Source organism: Notothenia rossii, assembly GCF_949606895.1.
Source record: "Notothenia rossii genome assembly, chromosome: 3".
NCBI classification, from domain to species: domain Eukaryota; kingdom Metazoa; phylum Chordata; class Actinopteri; order Perciformes; family Nototheniidae; genus Notothenia; species Notothenia rossii.
In genome coordinates this window covers 74,878,356-74,895,564 of record NC_136901.1, presented here as the reverse complement: position 1 = coordinate 74,895,564, position 17,209 = coordinate 74,878,356, and the positions used below count along the sequence as shown (strand labels likewise).

Genomic DNA, 17,209 nt, shown 5'->3' with positions numbered 1-17,209 from the left:
TTATTGATCCATCGAGTTTGAATCCGTCATTGTCTTTCTAACTTTACCGAATTGAGAAAGCTGTCATCCCGCCCTCTATAATACTAGTTTTATCAATACAGTATGTCTCTGAGGGGGAGAGCGAGAGATTAAGTGTTTTTTTACCAGACGAGGAATTTGTTTTGAAATCACTTCCGAGAGTTCCCTCTCGCTCCAAAGATCATTTGGCCACTTAAAGATGTGAAGAGCGAAACAGATGAACAAAAACAATTGTAGTCGCTTTTATGTTTACAGTTTTGAGAAAGAAACATATTTAAAACTAAGCTACCCGTTTACCTCATGGTTTACCTTCGTTTCAATAATTTGTTTCCGGATTCGCATTGTTATTTAGGTGAAAATACTGAACATGTATTGAACACATCATCATTGGCTGAGAGTAGCTAGAAAGGAAAATATTTTTGAAGGGTTACTAGGGAAAAAATGAGGATAAGGTGTTGTAAACTCATAGAGGAGTAATATATGCCTAAATAAATGTTGTTTAATTGAATATGTTATTTTCTTTTTACAAGTGCAGATAACGGCAGATCTGTAGAACTGCGCATGCGCGTCTTCGCGGTCACCTGGTGCTGCAGCCCAGACAGACACGACCTACAGCTGTTGTGAGTGACCCAATTACCCTGCAGAAAACTGCCCTCAAGGTAAATACTTATTTATGAGCCCGATCAAAACTAGAAATGCTTGTTTCTACCCAGTCGCTGTCAGAAAAGTCCCCAACCAATCATCAACACCTAGCGTTTGTCCGTGTTGACTCTGTAATGCTAGGGACTTAGCATGCTAGGCTGACATATATTTTTGTGTTAGCATACAGCCTTTATATCTGACTCTTTTGTCGTGTCATCTTTCTAACTTAATCCCAAATGTGATCGTGTATTCCCTACACAGCCAGGTAGGCCCTGTCATTAACACCGTCAAGCTAACAGTCTATTAGCCATGTTGGCTGAGCAGCCTAGGGTGTGGGAGTTAGCTTTTGAGCTAAGCATGCTAGCCCTTTGATTTGTGGATTTTAAAAGTAACTAATATTGTTTCGTACCCTTACTGTAATTTAAACATTTGATGATATTAGGCTTTAATGTATATGTGAGTTATGTCTATCTATATAGTCTATGTTATCAGCTCCACATGTTAGGAAAACAGGCATGTCACGGCAAGCTAATATACAGGAAGTATCAAAAACAGGGAGAGGGCGTAAAATGCAGTAATGCAAAAACAACCGATTATGTAAATTAATATTATAAACTGGTTGACTTTTACATTTTAAAATGTGTTGACTAATATTTGCTTGTTGCCTTTCAAACGTGACACAGGAACATATAATCTCAGAAACATAACATAACTCCACTATCCGAAATTATATAAACTCTGAATGAATAGTGTTGGCTGTAGAAATTATACTTATCATATTATATGTATAATTTACTGGTTAGTGGTGAAACACCTTCATGTGGCTGCTGGTGTGCTGTTGTGTCAACTCTGAAATGACACATCAAAGCTTCCATGTTTTGAACAAATGTTTTGAACCTGGGGACTCTTACTTTACATAACTGGCTCTCACAGGTCAGTATCCATTTGGCAGGTTTGTCATACTAACTGCAAATGTGTGTAAGGAGTTCTGGAGAGATATTTTGGTTAACATGCTATGACCTCTCATGACCTCAAAGCTTTTGCCACTGCTATATCCTCCTTGGTCTTTAATTAGACAACTCCCACACAACTTGCTTTAAGCACTGAATGTATTTATACTCTAATTTTAAATGTAGGTAGGAGGTTGCTTTAATTTGAGAAGATTTGTTGTTTCTATTGCATATGGCAGGGTGTGCCACTAGCCTCTTAAATACTTTAAATGTTAAAGTTTTATGGTGCTTTGTAACGTATGTTAAACCTAGTGTTTCTTAGTTGTTCTATACTGTCGTCCTACAAAGCTTATCAATCCCTAACTATTGTAAACGTGTTATTACTCTTATCAGTTGCCAGGTAGGGCAACTACATGGCTTTAGAAGTGGAAAGCAGATGGCTGAAGGTGTTAAACAGTTTTGAGGCAACATGTAGCTTGTACAGGCCATTTAATGTACAACCCAACAGTATACATCATATTAGAGAGAGAATCTTCACAAATATATTGTATCACTATACATGTTGTTGGAAGATATCTAAATGGAGCTATTTTCATATTTACGAGATTGCAGTTGTGTGTTTATTTGATATTTAATCAATCGCTGTCTATATTCAATTGAATATATTTAGATCATATTATAACAGTTGTCTTCTATATGAGACAATATTCCATTTTTTTTGGTGTAATTTTCCAGTGATTTTTGGCATGTGATAATAAAATATGGAAGGAAATATATTGTGTGAGTGCATGCAATCTCCCCATTTTCATGTGTATGGGGATCCCTTAACTGTCACACTATCAAATGAATAATAATCAGAAGCTTATTTTATATTAATATGAATATCTGATATTTGTCCTCTTTCACAGGGTGTATATTTTACAGAAGAGTGTGTTGCTGATGTGAAGATGGAGGACCAGGCTGTGGAGCTCTGAGCCTCCCATGGCTGTCAGCACCATGGACTCGGAGTCATCCAGGACCCCTCAGCCTGCGCCCGCCCTGACAAAAGGAAGCTACTCCCTGCTGTCCGCTCGAGCTCTGGGTGCCAGGCTGGGCACCCAAGGGAAACACTATTTTTGCGGCTCGGTTGCAGCTTTTACCAACATCGTGGTGACTTTCCCCATCCAGAAGGTGCTGTTCCGCCAACAGTTACACGGTGTGTTGGCCACTGAGGCGGTGCAGCAGCTGCAGAGGGATGGGCTGAGAAATCTGTATCGGGGTCTGCTGCCCCCGCTGCTCCAGAAGAGCACTACAGTGGCCATCATGTTTGGCCTGTACGAGGACTTCTCTAGAGTCTTACTAGACCGGGCCGCTGGCAGCGGTATACCGGAGCTGGCAACCCGGAGCTTTGCTGCAGCGTTGGCAGGAACCGCAGAGGCCGTCCTGACGCCGTTTGAGCGTGTGCAGACTCTTTTACAAGACCATCGTCACCACGGGCGCTTCAAAAACACAGTCCACACCTTCCGGACACTAGTGACTGAGCATGGTGTCAGAGAGTGCTACCGTGGCCTGATGCCTATACTTATTCGTAACGGCCCCAGCAATGTGCTCTTCTTCGGGCTCCGTGGGCCCATCAAGGAGCAGCTCCCAGAAGTCGATAGCCGGGCAGGTCACATGGCAAGTGATTTTGTATGTGGAGGGTTGTTGGGGGCAGCCCTTGGCATTATGTTCTATCCCTTAAATGTGGTCAAGTCCAGGGCCCAGTCTCAGGTGGGTGGAGCCTTCCAGCCTTGCAGGCAGGTGCTGCTAACAGTGTGGAGAGAAAGGGGCGGCAGTGTTGCCATGCTCTTCAGAGGGGCCACTCTCAACTACCACCGTTCACTGCTCTCCTGGGGGATCATTAATGCCACCTATGAGCTGCTGCTGAAGGAGCTGTCATAATAGAGATATAGAGATATAGAGATATAGACAGCGAGAGAAAGCATTCAAAGGGAAAAACCTGTGTAAAGTGTGAGAGTTATTTGTTGAGAAGAAAGGAAACCGTCAAGTAAAGCCGATGTACTTGCTGTCTGGCAGCATTTTTTGGGGGCACACAGACTGAAAGACTGAAGCATAGTTGCACTTCTAACAGGGGCCAACAGTCAGTGTAAGATAACCCACCTGCCACATGCCATGACTATTTACTGTTGTCAGTATTTAAAACAAGACACGAGCTTTAGCCTATACAAACTTGTGCCAGGGTCCAATTAAAATGCCCTCGTTTGCTCTCTGTACAAACATGTTGTTGAGCAAACAACATTTTAGCGCTTTTTTCCCACAGTTTCAAGCAAAAGTTAGTTCAATAGATTAACTGTTTCGTCGTATGTGCTGTGCTGCTTTGTGGACAACATGCGTCTGTTTGTTTGACCAAGAGTATTTCCTCTGTCAGGCTGCTTTCTGCTCCTTAAATCAAACACTTTTGTACTTTGACAACGGAAATACCCCAAGATGTTCTGGCAAGAAGAGTATAAAAAAATATTGAGTTGGCTGTATTTCTATTTGTGCTCCATTAAACTATTCAGCCTATATAATTATCATATGATCAAAAATTTATCATTTCAGAAATTGTTGAAATAAGTGTGAGTGATGTATGTTCTTGGAAATACTGTCAGGCTTTTTTAAACAGTTCCTCCTTTTACACATGATTTTTGTTTTGTTTGCCGATTCAAAATGTAATGTTCTTTCAGGCACAATTAGTCTTTGTTTGATTCATAAAGTGCTCCTGGCATGTGTTGTTTGAGTTTTCAGAAGTGCCCGTTGATGTCAGTAAAACACAGTTACACCCAGATCTTGTCTTGTTTGTATAATTACAAAGGAAACCTGTGTTCAATCTTCACACCACAGAACATGTTTGTTTTTATTTTATTTTAATTTTACAAAACCTTTGCAGTTCCAGAAGAATACCTTTTGAAATGAATTTCACATTTTCTGCATTTGTTAATTTTTGGGCATTTATTTTGTTCATTGATTTTTGAAAGTAGTGCTCTTAAATCTTTTTTTCCTTTTTTATAAACTTCAAATATCACCTTTTTATACATGTAACCTCCCTCTTTCCCCTCTTTTTAAATCTTTCTTCTCTCACGCTTGCTCTCCTCTCTGTCTGTAACATCTGTTGACATAATGGGCTCAGATTTCAAGCTTGAGTAGACGCTGTCACCATGCAGCAGCTCTCGCTGGGTACGTCAGCCCGAAGAGGAAAGGCATGCTGCCTGGACATTGAGTGAGAGAGAGACTGAACTGAGTAATGGTGCTGAGAGAAGACTGAGGCAGAGGGTCATGTTGAGTGGCACAAAAAGCTCAAGCTGCCGTGTAAATGGATCACTTGGCCTATTTCTCCAATCCTTTTCATTCTCACTTTCCACAGTGTGCTGTTTCCTGAGCATCTTTCTGGGATTTTCCAGGGCTTTCTGTTCAATAGTAAGACTTGAATTATCTCCTGAAAGTGGGACACCTTCATTAATGTTAAATAATGCTGTTTATAATTGCTAACTTTTCTGTAGCACGAGTCACCAAATCACTATGAAAACATAAAATGACTAATTGCAACCAAATGAAAGGTTTAAACAATCTATTAAACGAGTTGACAGTGAACACGTCTGTTATGTGTGCTGAGATACATGACGTGTTTTTCTCCAGAGAATAGGCATATACGTATGGTTTACTCGTGTAATAGAGGCACCTTCTGACACTGAACGGCTTCTTTATGCTTTATGTCCACGGTGCCATCCTCAAAGTGACTCATACCGTGTGCACTAAATCCCTTCTTCATAATCAATCATACGAACGGCATTACCAGTACAATAGAGTTTGGTAGTCAAGCTGAACAGACCTGACACTGGATCAAAATGAAGGATGAGGCAAACACTCCAGTACACTCTTTAGTTCAACACCTCTATCTGTCATTTCTGTCACTTTCTTGACTATAGAAATAGCTCTCACAGCAGGTCTACACTTCCAGACCGTGTTTTATTTTTTACATGCGACTTTTCTAGATTACTGTGTCAAGAAGTCAGACTGCGGATAGTGATCAGATTAAGGGCAATCTGACATGGGGACTTTGGATCAGAGAGGGTTGAGCTGATAGAAAACCGCCCAGCTCTTTGGATGTTGCCTTTCCTTTTAGCAAATGTCTGTCTGACTATGATCTTAAATGAAATCTTACAGTCTTCCACTCAAAATTCATTCATATTTAAGAAAGTATTTTAAAAATAGAAGTGAAAATGTTGCACTCTAGCTCTGAATAATTTAAGAGAAATTCACAGTACCAAAAGAGAAAAAGTAGGCCTAGGTGCTCCCATACATTAGAAAACACTGCATTTCCAGGTAGTATAACTCAATGGTTGAAAATAAATCCGTCAGTAATCCTCATTAGCAGTATTAGTAGTCCAGTGATGGTATAAATACAACGGCTGTTTAGACCGAGAGGTGTTTTTCCTGTTGTTAAAAGCCAGGATGTTAAATTGGATGTCTTATGACCTGATTTCAAGTTTAATATTTAGGGAGGGAGCTTTGAAGAACTCCAAGTTGTAACATGACATGAGTTGATAACTTGTATAGACAAAACCCAGACATTCAACTTCATTAAAGTCAATGTGTAATTTATTCCCAAACAATACATTTCTTGGTACATAGACTTTATTGTACGTGGGTACGGAAAAGTGACTGCTCATGTAGAAACACAATGTCCTCTTTTAAAATGAAACGCGTTAGACAGTTTTACCATACAGGAACAAAACAAGTAGGTGACGCAGGCACTCTTTACGGTTCGGGCCTGCTTGATGGACAACTACAGATGCTTTTGATATTAGTGCTGTGATGGACACTGGTGCTGGACCTCTGTGGCGAGTGGAAGCGCTGACATCTCACACAAAAGACCTGCCTTCTTATTTTCAAGCATAGCCACGTTTACAAAAAGTCTCTCAGTCACCTATTTGGATATGAAATATACCGACTATCTCCTCACCAGCTGTCTCTGAACATTTACGCAGTCTTTTATTTGGCTAATCCCCTTATCATATTTGTATAAGCATCTGCTTAAGAACCCTCTTGTTGTCTTAGTTGGCTCCAATAAATTGGACAAATCATCAAATGAGTTGGCATCAAGTGACATGAACAAGCCTTTTAGTGAACACTACATCAGCAAACTGATCGAGCAATGTAATCCATTTACTGACAATTCACAGACATCAGTATAGACAGGAGTCTTTATATTGACAAATGCTAATTCCATGCAACTTTGCACCATGTTGCAATCCATAATGCAGTAGGATTTCCTGAAACACGACAAAGCCAACGTTGCAAACAAAGAATGCATCCATTATATTCAGACAAACATAATGCAACTATTGTTGTTTTTAAGTTAGCACAAAGAAACAAGAATGCAGTATGTGGGGGGTGGGGGGGGTTTATGTTTGCATAGCCATAAACTAAGGTAGAGACGGAATAGGACACAGAGATATAGATGTACAGTATATCTACAGTTCTGACCCCAGCATACAGCAGTCAGTCCATCTGTCAGTCAGCAATGTTATTAGTGTGGTGGTGCACCCATGGAGGAAACCGTAGTGGGGAACAGTAGTGGCTCACTGTTTTAAGACTTTGGATCTTTGCTACATCTGGACATAGTTTAACAGTCACCCTTGTGCCTAGTAAAAACTACATAAATAAGGTCCCCTGTTTTGCTTCCTAGGCTCATCCACACATTCCCAGAAAATATATATGTCATGTCCTTTGGATGAAAACTAGATTAATGTTATATTACTGCATATGTTGGGGTAATGGGAGTATGTCCAAGATCCATTCACTCAGTCAGCCAGGGCCAGGGAAAGGGTAGAAAAAACACTTTACACACGGGTATGTGTCTCATAAAAAGGTGCAATCTGTAACAGTCAAAAGTGCTCTCCCTGCTTTGTAATGGTATAGTTTTGTATCCCATTCATATGTAACTATAGTTTTGAAAAACTAAATTGTTAAAAAGGTGCACATACAAAACAAATCAGTTAATACCTGTATTTTGCAAGTGTGATAAGTATATATGTTTTGTTTGTCAGTAAAACGTACTGCTATACTAAACTTGAAAAATGACAATTTACAGATTACACCTTGTGGAGTGGAGAAACCTTTAAAGCAGCAAAAGATAACATAATACTGTCTCAAAGAGAAGGACAATTCAAAATTCCAGTGACATCCATAGTTTTTTTTTCCACCGGAGACCTGAACATCACAGACCATGGTGCAAATATTGTAAAAATAAATACATAAATACATACATGGGTAATCCATCCTTACATACATACACATATCGTATCATAAAATAAGAGAATTATAAGATAATTATAAAATTCATAATGTACAAATGCATAGTCCATATGCGTCCAAGAAGAGGCCAAGCAACAATGTTTTCTCTCTTTGTTTACAGTTTTCTTTGACGATGCGTGTTTTCCATGTGAGTTTGAGTATTGTAGGTTAGAGATTGTGTGCTGTGGTGTGCATGGCACTTACTGTACAAGAACATAGGGGTTACACACCACATCGCTCTGTGCTGTTTCCTCTTGGCTCGCCTATAGAGTTAGTGGGTTATTAGTGGGTAAAAGTTCACAGGTCAAAAATTGAGAGGTACGTGTCCAGGCGTGTCCGCTGTGTCTGGTGTGCGTGTCCGGAAGAGCTGTGTGAGTGCAAAAACGGACGAGATGAGAACAGTGCAGCGTTTGGCTAGTAGCCTCACCCCGTCACTCTCCCCTTGACCCTGTCCAGATCCATTGTGGCCCCCACTCTTACCCCCAACCCCAGACCCAGTTCCAGCTGTCTCAACAGCCCCAACAAACTCTCTATATAGACCCACTATCTCTTTCAGCTTGTCCATGGCCTCCTGGCTGTCATCATCCTCATCCCCGTGGCCCAGGCTGGCGTTATGGCAGAGCTCACAACCAGGGCAAGGGTTTGTTCGCAGGCAGGCTGCTGACAACTGAACCAGGGCGCTGAAACTGTTAGATAAGGAACGTAGGGCTTCATCAGGAGCCCAGCCAACACGTGTGGCCCGCTGACAGCCAGATGCCAATCGCCGAGCCTCCGCCTGGAGTAGATTCCTCTCGGCCTCTGTCATGGCGGCTGTGCTTGACCCAGAACAATTTGGGTCCGGTACTGGGGTAGTTCTGCCTTCAGTACCATTGTGATTAAGGTCCGGCCCTAAATTTAGGCCTGTTATATCCTGCTTTGAGTCTAGAACAGTTTGTTCGGGTTGTTCCAGTTCTCCCCTCTCTAAGACCAGAAGGAGTTGGTCTATATCTTGACGTAAGGAGGCAAAACCTCCCTTGAGCCCACCATAGTTTTTGTTGGTAAGCGTATGAAGAGGTCCAGTAAATGAGTTTGTGGGGGAAACCGGTCGTGAAACTAGGGGACTGATTTCAGAGGAGGCAGTGGAGAAAGTAGAGAGCGGGCGTGGGTTGTCCCTCAGCAGCGACAGAATATTGGGCTTTGGAGAGGGTGGTGTTGGAGGAGAGACCGTTGGGGGTCGGGCAGGTTTAGGGCGCGTGCGGCGGGAGAACTCGTAAACGGTTAGCTCCTCGTCAAAGCTTATACTATCCTCAGTTTCTCCACTGAAACAGTTGGCGTAAACGGTTCGGCAGCCACAAGCCTCGCGGTGCTGCTGTGGGGGGGTGGTGTCAGCTTGTGAGGATGTTGGCGAGTCCCCTCCAATTTGCATGCTGGACACACCTCCTAACCCGACTGCTGAGTGGGACCGTGACTGAGGCTGCTCCGATGATACACTGCCACTGTGCAAACTATTCCCTTTGAGGGTCAGGTTAGGGTGGGAGCCATTTGTCCCGTTGGCCTTTTTCATGTGTGAGGTCACGTCCTGGGCCTCTTTGATGGTGGCTATGACAACCTCAGCTCCGTCCTCCAAAATGTTCCTTCGTACTTCTAGCTTTGAGCTCACTGCTTCTTTTTCCTTGACTGGGGTCCTGTTTAAGTCTGATAAACCGCTGGCTACAGACAAGCCAGAACCAAATCCAGATGTATCTCCATTGATGGAGCTGGTAGAGGGATAGTCAAGAGTTCCCAAAATCTCCTGGGAACGGGTCATGTACCAAGGTAGAGCCTGGATCTTCCCCCTCAGCGCAGAAGCTGGCAGTCTGCCTCCCAGGCTGGAAGAGCTGGTCCTCAGGTCTGATCCTGATCCAGATCTGCCAGGCTCTCTGCTTTCAAGGCCCCCAACACCTGTGGAGTTGGTGGAAGTGAGCGAGGTGGTAAGGGGGGGAGGTGTATCTGTGTTTTTCGGTGACAAGCTTTCATGACTCAGAGAGACCCTCTTGGATCCCGACTGGACGCTGCCATTGCGGCTGCTCCAAGGGTGGATCCCATTTTGCGGGCTAACGCTGTCCTTAAAGATCCCTTTGGATGGATCAGTTGGGGAGACAGGAGAGCTAGCCGGTAATGATAAGGGGTGAAGATTGGTGGGAGTAGTGGGTTTGGGGGGCACTGGAGGGGGAATGGATGGCTTTGTACCTGAATTAGAGCGAGGGATCAGGGGAAGGTTTGGTGGCTTTTTCATGGGTACAGCAGCCCCATTGATCTTCCCTTCAACTTTAGTTTCTTTTTCATCAGACATGAATGCTTTGTCATTGGAAACAACATGCGCTCCATTCTCCTGCGTGAGGTCTTTATTCTTTTTTGGGCCGTTTTCTTGCCTCTTAGTGTTTTCCTCAGTTTGCAGTGCTGTAATGGGTAGTGGTTGCCTGCTGCAACGCACTGCTGTAATCAGGGCTGATGTGAGAGGCAGTCCACCTGCACCGGATGTAACAGACTTGAACTCCATGGTGTCTGGCTCCATTTCCAAAAGTTCAGATGACAAACGTCCAGAGGAATCTCCATTGCAGTGGGCATATGATCTCCCATGCTGGGGGGATTTGGGAGGAATGGTCTGAGGTTTGGGAGGCAGCTGGGGCTTAGGTGCCAATAGTGGTTTGACCTTAACTTCAGGTTTTTGAGATGGCTTTGGGGGACTGGGCTGTCGGTTAGTAAGTGCATCTGCAGGGCCTTTAGGTGTCTCCACTTCTCGTTTGATTTGAGAGGATTTTCCTTTATTTTCAATGGGGGAGGATGGCTCTTTCCCCGGGACAGCTAGAGGACCATTCCAGCCTCCACTCAACCGATTAGCATTCCGCCGGTCAGCCAGCTCAGCGTCTGTGAGAGAGAAACAAATCAAAAGGACAGGAAGGTAAGAGAAGGGCATCAGTGAATTTATACCTCCTTTAATTACATGAATGTCTCATGTTGCCTTCATATACGATACCCTAACATACCCTTTTAGACAAAGTACCTTCACAAAATGTTGCAAAGACAGAATGTTTAATTAATCTGCAAAGTCATACAAACATGCTGTGAACTCACCTGATATATCAGGAACTGGAGGAGTAAACCTCTCCTGTGCATCAAAAAACTCATCTTCAGACTCTGAGACAGCCTCTTTGCCCAAAAGAGCTGGTTTGGGATTGGGTGAAGGCGTCAGGAATAGACCCTCTTCGTCTTTGGAGAGGCGGTGCTCAGCCTCTCTTTCTTTGTCCGAAGGAATTGAACTCGTCCTTATTGGGACTTTGGGAGGGGTCTTCTTCTTTCTTTTAATGGGTGATCTGTCAAAGGGTATGCTGTCAATCATTCTTAAATCTCTTGAACTAGGAATCTTAGAAATGCGTCTTAATCCTCCCAATCCTAGCTCTTCCTCCTCCTCCTCCTCATCATCATCATTATCATCACTAGTCGCCTCGGGTGGGCTGGGGAGGAAATCTGCCTTGGAGAGCTCAGCGAAGCAAAGGCAGGAGTTGTCATTGCCACGGTAATTGAGGTTGGTGGGCCGCAAGGGCCCTTGATGGCGTTTTGGCTCCAGGAGGTAGGGGTGGTGGACGTCCAAGCTGGGTAGATCTTCGCTTGTGCGTGTTCCCCGTTGTGCATCCAGACGAGCCGGGGCTTTGGCTGAGGCGCTGCTCTCCTCCAGCGCAGCACTGATGGAGCCACTGGACAAGCTGGAGAAGCTGCTGGTGACCCGGGGGTCCGTGTGGTACCAGTTGGTCTCCCTGTTAATTTCTTCATCCATAACACTAAATGTACGCAGACCGCTTCCTGTTGCTCCTTCTTCCTCTTCACCCTCATTTTCCATACTTTCTGTAGTCACTATTATCTTCACTTCCTGTTTGCCTTTGTGGTCCTCTCTCTCTTTCCTTTCTTCCTCTCTCCTCTTCTCTTCCTCCTCTCGCCTCCTCTCTTCCCAGTCCTGACTTGCTGGGTCTGGCCGTTTGTAATTCTGAGAATCCATTGGGTCGTCCTCATCTGTCGAGTCATCTGAGTCACTGCAGCACCGAGACACATAACCTAATAAAACCAGAAAAAGACATGTTAGTAAGAGAATAATACGTTTGAAAATATTATGATATTATATTACGTGGCAGGCTTTTTTAACGGTACCCGTACTGGCTGGTGACATCACTATGTGATGTGAGAATTATCTATGAAATGGCCAAGCCCAAAACTAGATTTTTTTAAAAGTGAAACAGTTTGTGCTCACTTGTTAGGGACTCATAGCACACGCCCTGTATTTCGGCGAACCTCCCACACACACCTTCTTCAGCAGGAATTCGGTGCACCCTCACTTTTGGGCGCCCCAGACGGAAGACATTGACACTGGGATCCACAAGGAGTTTGCAGTAGCCTCCTAGCAGACACCCTAAGTCTTTGGCTGCCAGAGAGTCCATCAATAAGGCAAATGGCTGCAAGGGGGAGGGCATTGCAGAAGATAAGGTCAAGTGATTAAGAGGGTAAGGAACAAAAGGCAATGGAAGGGGGAGAAAGAGGGAGAGAGAGTCACCTTTGAGTCCAATGAATTTGCTTTATAAAGCTAGCACTTCGGCTGCATTCTGTTGGTGTATTGAAGGAGAAATGCTTGACCTATATTGTGTGTGGTGAGTCCTTTTTGTGTATCTGTGTCAGTGTGTGAATTCCTACATGTTTATGAATAATAGAGTCTGCAGTGTCTTCCTCACCTTCATGTCGTGCAGTGAGATGCGCAGTAGGCTGACTTTGTCCGACTCCGACAGCAGCTCCACTCGGCTGATGCTGCTGAACTCCACCAGCGTAGAGATCATGTTGAGCTTGTGGTTGATTACCTGACTCATCCCATACTTGGCTCCCACCAGCAGGCTGACCAACACCTCCCTGTCCTGAAGCTGAGGGTGGATGACAGTGAGTATGTTACATAATGAGACACGACAGAGAAATAAAAAGGAAGCGGTAGAATACGGAGGAAAAATGAAGAGATGCAAATATATGAAAGATAACATAGTATCATATAATAATAATCAAGGTGTAAATATATCCCTTTACAAACAGACCACCAGCTGATATTCTCTTACCATCATCGTAGCTGTGTAGGACCGTCCCCCATATGAAATGAGCTCTCCCAGCTGAGTGAGGTAGGCCAACCGAGCCTGACTCGCAGAAATGACCTAAAACACAGCAGTGAGCAAAGAAGAAGAAAGAGGAATGACAGTGAGGCAGAGAGCAAGGAAACGAAAACCATGGGGGGCTGTTACGGAAGACTCGCTGACCAAAACTATTTCCTTCACAGGGAATATGTTCCACTTATTCCCGCATAAACATTACCCAGGCCTTAGATCTAATATTCGTGTTCACCCTCCTAGCAAAGGTCTAACCTACAACCAACCTGTAGTCACTTTACCACCACAGCCCACCACGCATGAGTCTGTATCTACCTTCTGACGCGGCTCGAGCAGGGCCTGGATCTTTTTGAGGTGATAGCTGATGGCTTTCCTCAGGTCCTTCTCCCTCATGTTGCTCAGCAGTGTGGGAGAGATGAAGCTTTCCATGCCAAACTCCCTCCTGTCACCAGCACACACACAGGAATATAAAACACACCTATAATGAAGAACTCTGTAGCCTCCTGGAATTTAACATGAAACTGAACTACAGTACCTATATGCACTTGCTTTATTTGACCCAAAACCACTTAATATTGGTGCAAAATGTGAAGCGGAGGGAGGCTGGGACTCTAAAGCAAATGTAGAACTGTAGGATATGTATGAAACACGCAGTATGACATAGCTAAGGGCCTCATAATATAGCTGGCCTATGTGTTTTGATACATTTTACCATCACAGAGAGTATCTTTAGTTTCTATTTCCCCAGCCCAACAACCTTATAACAGGACACAGATTTGAAGTATGTTGTTCTCAGCAATTTCCCAAGGCCAAGGTTCATTGTATGTTTCCCGGGGCCATATGTAGAAAACCCTCACCTATAGCTTGACTTTGCCCCTAAAATGTGTGAGCAATGTAACATTCAGTAACTTGTATACACACACACACACACACACACACACACACACACACACACACACACACACACACACACACACACACACACACACACACACACACACACACACACACACAACACACACACACTATATTGTGGAGAATATACAGTCTGAGGTCTTATCTCAGAGGTAATCAGTTAGCAGACCTTGCAGCATGTAATATCTGTAGTTATTGTTTTCCTTTTCTTTCGCGTCAGTGCGTCAGTGGGAAATGGATTTGTGTTGCCTTGGTTTTGTGAAGTTATAGCTTTTCAAATGTGAAAAAAAGACAGAAAGAAGGAAAATTGGAACACCCAAAGAGAAACGTTTGGTCCCCACAAGAATCTAGTCACATTAATAGATTTGGCTTTCAGAGTGGACCTTAACCTGTCACAAATTAGGATTCCCTCCAGTGTGACCCTTAAAAGACAAGCAAAAACAAATGCACATGACTCACGTAATGCTCTTGATGGAGGCCCTGGTCTGTCCACAGCTGTCCAGCCTCTCGTGCATGTGCAGGGCAGCAAGCCGGAGTGCAGTGTTGCATTTCATCTCGACTGCAAAACGCTCCCGCAGCACGTCACCGACACTCTAGAAACACACACAGTCCCAGCATGATGAACACATGCACATTACTGATAACATACCAGTGTGGAACTTAATATAACACCTTCTTTTCATATTTACTCTTTTGACATAACAGCACAGAGATTGCAAAATACACAGCTTGTGAGAATCATTCAAAGTAAACCAACACTGGGACATCCAAAGTGCCACTCATAAGTACAGCACAAACAAACACAGCAGAAGACAAAGACTCCTCACAGAACAATACATCAACTTGACATAAGTGGCACTCCCAAGGCTTTATTGTGCAACATGAAAATGCAAAGACAAACTGTGGATTTAAAGATTTTAATCCAGGGTTTCAATTAAATCCTGAAGCTGTGCTTTATCACAGCATATATACACATATTAGATTACCACAGGTTTGAACTAATATGATCAAGACAAAAGGAGCAGATTTTGGGCAAATTGCCAGATTTATTTAATACAAATTAAATGATTACAATTAGCATATTAGCATAAACATTTTAACCTGGTTTCCATATGGATTTTAAAGAGAAAGTGTTATTTAATATTGTAGTTATTGCCTGTACAGGACTTTGGTCAACTGAAGGTTGTTTTAAATGTGCTATATAAATAAATAAAGATTGAGAATGAGATTGAGAAAGGGGTCCTCTGAAGGAACAACACAAAGTCTTTAAGATTGACAAAAGGATTCTGTGAGACGGAGGGAAATGAGCCTACCTGTAAAAAGAGGTACTCAAAAGTAGAGGGGTCATCCTGCAGCAGCTCCATGGGGTCCTTGGGGATAAAACTCACCCTGAACAGACATCTGTAGTCATGGGAGTCTTTTTTCTGCACCACCTGGGGAGGAAACAAAAAAATAGAGGTAAATTAATTAAACTTATTATGAACCACCATCTTAAACTACTGTGTGTGTTTGTGTGGATTTGTGTACCCCCACCTTCTGTATGAGCTCGTCTTCGTGCAGCAGCAGTAGTTTGGTGATGCTGTACTGTTGCTCTAGTATCAAGGCAAAATACTCGATGGCCCGGAGGGACAGTTTATCCTTCAGAGTCAGCACAATGTCCTGGAACGGTGGAAAAACAACAGTTCAGACCCCCTTAGACAAACATGGTATATCACAGCCTGCTGATGGCAGATGGTCAAATCTGATCCCCCCCCTCTCAATTCCCTCTGGCTAGGAATACAAATTGTTATAGAAAACAGGCTTTAATAATAATAATAATAATAATAATAATACTACTCATAATAATGTGCTTATGAAAACGAAATCACAGTGGGGTTTAGTTACTGACTCACTGATCTCTTATCAAATGATGATGATTGTATACTGTTCCCCCAAACTACTGTTCTGCCCTCCTAACAAACACATGCGCTCTGGCTCACGACACACTCTTCCCCTCTCTTTATATGTTTCATAACGTCCTCCTCCAGAAGCAATATCATTTTGTTTTGTATTTTAACTCCTACATGTAAAACCTACCCACACTTCAACACCTTTGGGGCAATAACTGTAAAACGTGTGGTGTGCTTAATTACGATACACACCCACTAGTTTCTAGTCTTTCCCAACTAGAATCACTGTTTGGTCTCATAATCATTACTGTATGTAAAACTGAGGGGGCCAATGATTAAAACACTAACGTAGGCAGCACAGAACACGATTAATCCATCTATACTCTTTCATTTCAATCTTGGGTCTTACTTTTGTTACAGTAAGTACGGTAGGTATATTCAGCTTGGTATAGGTTTAGTCCTACTAATGAACACATTAAACGTGGCTTTTCATTGGCTTTCAGCAGGTGCACTGGTATTGACAAACACGTCAGCCGCCAAAGAATAATGCTGCTTCGTCAGGAGACTGCCAATAGCGAGATGCATCATCTAATTACCCTTGCCATTTCATATTCATGTGAGGTGAGTCAGTTCGTAGCAGTTTTGGCCTTTAAATGAGTTAAATGTGGATCTGTTTTAGTTTAGACCCTTTTGCGAAACATCCCAATATTGAGTTATGGTTGTGGGTCGATTTGGGTTCATTTCAATATCTACAGTCTGTTTAATACACACCTTGACAGTAGTGCTGTTGTCAAACTTGAAGGCCTTGGTCTGCCCGTTCTCTAAATAGACTTTTAGGACATTGGGCAGGAAGAGAAGAGAGTTCCCCTGATGGAGAGAAGTGAGAGAAATCATTGTGGTTAGACAGGAATCAATATCAAACGTAAAATACAAAAATAAAGCATGGCATATTAGAAAACAAGTCTGTGTAATGGCTGATTAAAACTATATAGATCCAGATATGAGTCATTCATCGTTGTCTCAGACAATCCTTGATGCTGTGTCATGTAAGGTTTCTTCACCTGAGTGTGCCCGTTGACCACCACCTCTTCTGCAAAGCGCACTTTGACTGGATTACTCCTCAGACGAGCTCTCTTCTCTGCCGACATGATGGATGACTTGGGATTCTGCAACACGAAACCACGCAACAACGCCATTATATGGGACCACAGACCAAGTAACACACACTTATATATTTCAAATAAGACGCAAGCGGTCCTCACACACTTATTAACATTAGCACATTACAATCTTAATATAGAGTGCAGGCAGTACATGGGTTTAAAGTCAC

The 17,209-nt window shown here is 43.1% G+C and overlaps 2 protein-coding genes across 4 annotated transcripts in view; one reads left to right on the top strand and one right to left on the bottom strand.

Annotated features, from left to right (window-relative positions):
• The first annotated feature begins 33 nt into the window (after positions 1-33).
• Positions 34-4,416, top strand: slc25a51b (solute carrier family 25 member 51b). 2 transcript variants are annotated; one of them, XM_079669810.1, is made up of 3 exons: positions 34-370; positions 554-677; positions 2,519-4,416. In XM_079669810.1, exon 3 carries the CDS (start codon positions 2,592-2,594, stop codon positions 3,528-3,530), a length of 939 nt encoding a protein of 312 aa, XP_079525936.1. In that variant the 5' UTR covers positions 34-370; positions 554-677; positions 2,519-2,591; the 3' UTR covers positions 3,531-4,416. The 2 variants fall into 2 exon arrangements, with proteins under 2 accessions (XP_079525936.1, XP_079525937.1); XM_079669811.1 differs by lacking the exons at positions 34-370; positions 554-677 and adding an exon at positions 725-925.
• A 3,332-nt stretch (positions 4,417-7,748) lies between these two features.
• frmpd1b (FERM and PDZ domain containing 1b) overlaps positions 7,749-17,209 on the bottom strand; it is a 24,513-nt gene continuing 15,052 nt past the window's right edge. The window contains exons 7-17 of one of the 2 annotated variants that reach the window (XM_079669797.1): positions 16,941-17,045; positions 16,651-16,746; positions 15,524-15,649; positions 15,304-15,423; positions 14,450-14,583; positions 13,391-13,517; positions 13,031-13,123; positions 12,662-12,844; positions 12,187-12,388; positions 11,019-11,993; positions 7,749-10,811 (exon numbers count right to left, since the gene is read on the bottom strand). In XM_079669797.1, coding sequence (XP_079525923.1) covers positions 8,230-10,811; positions 11,019-11,993; positions 12,187-12,388; positions 12,662-12,844; positions 13,031-13,123; positions 13,391-13,517; positions 14,450-14,583; positions 15,304-15,423; positions 15,524-15,649; positions 16,651-16,746; positions 16,941-17,045 — 4,743 coding nt within the window. In that variant the 3' untranslated portion in view covers positions 7,749-8,229. The remainder of the gene's footprint in view (positions 10,812-11,018; positions 11,994-12,186; positions 12,389-12,661; positions 12,845-13,030; positions 13,124-13,390; positions 13,518-14,449; positions 14,584-15,303; positions 15,424-15,523; positions 15,650-16,650; positions 16,747-16,940; positions 17,046-17,209) is intronic. The other variant, XM_079669798.1, reaches the window with a different exon arrangement.

Bases quoted from the DNA above. Each gene is read 5' to 3' on its own strand.
- slc25a51b (XM_079669810.1), top strand. From the start codon at position 2,592: ATGGCTGTCAGCACCATGGACTCGGAGTCATCCAGGACCCCTCAGCCT.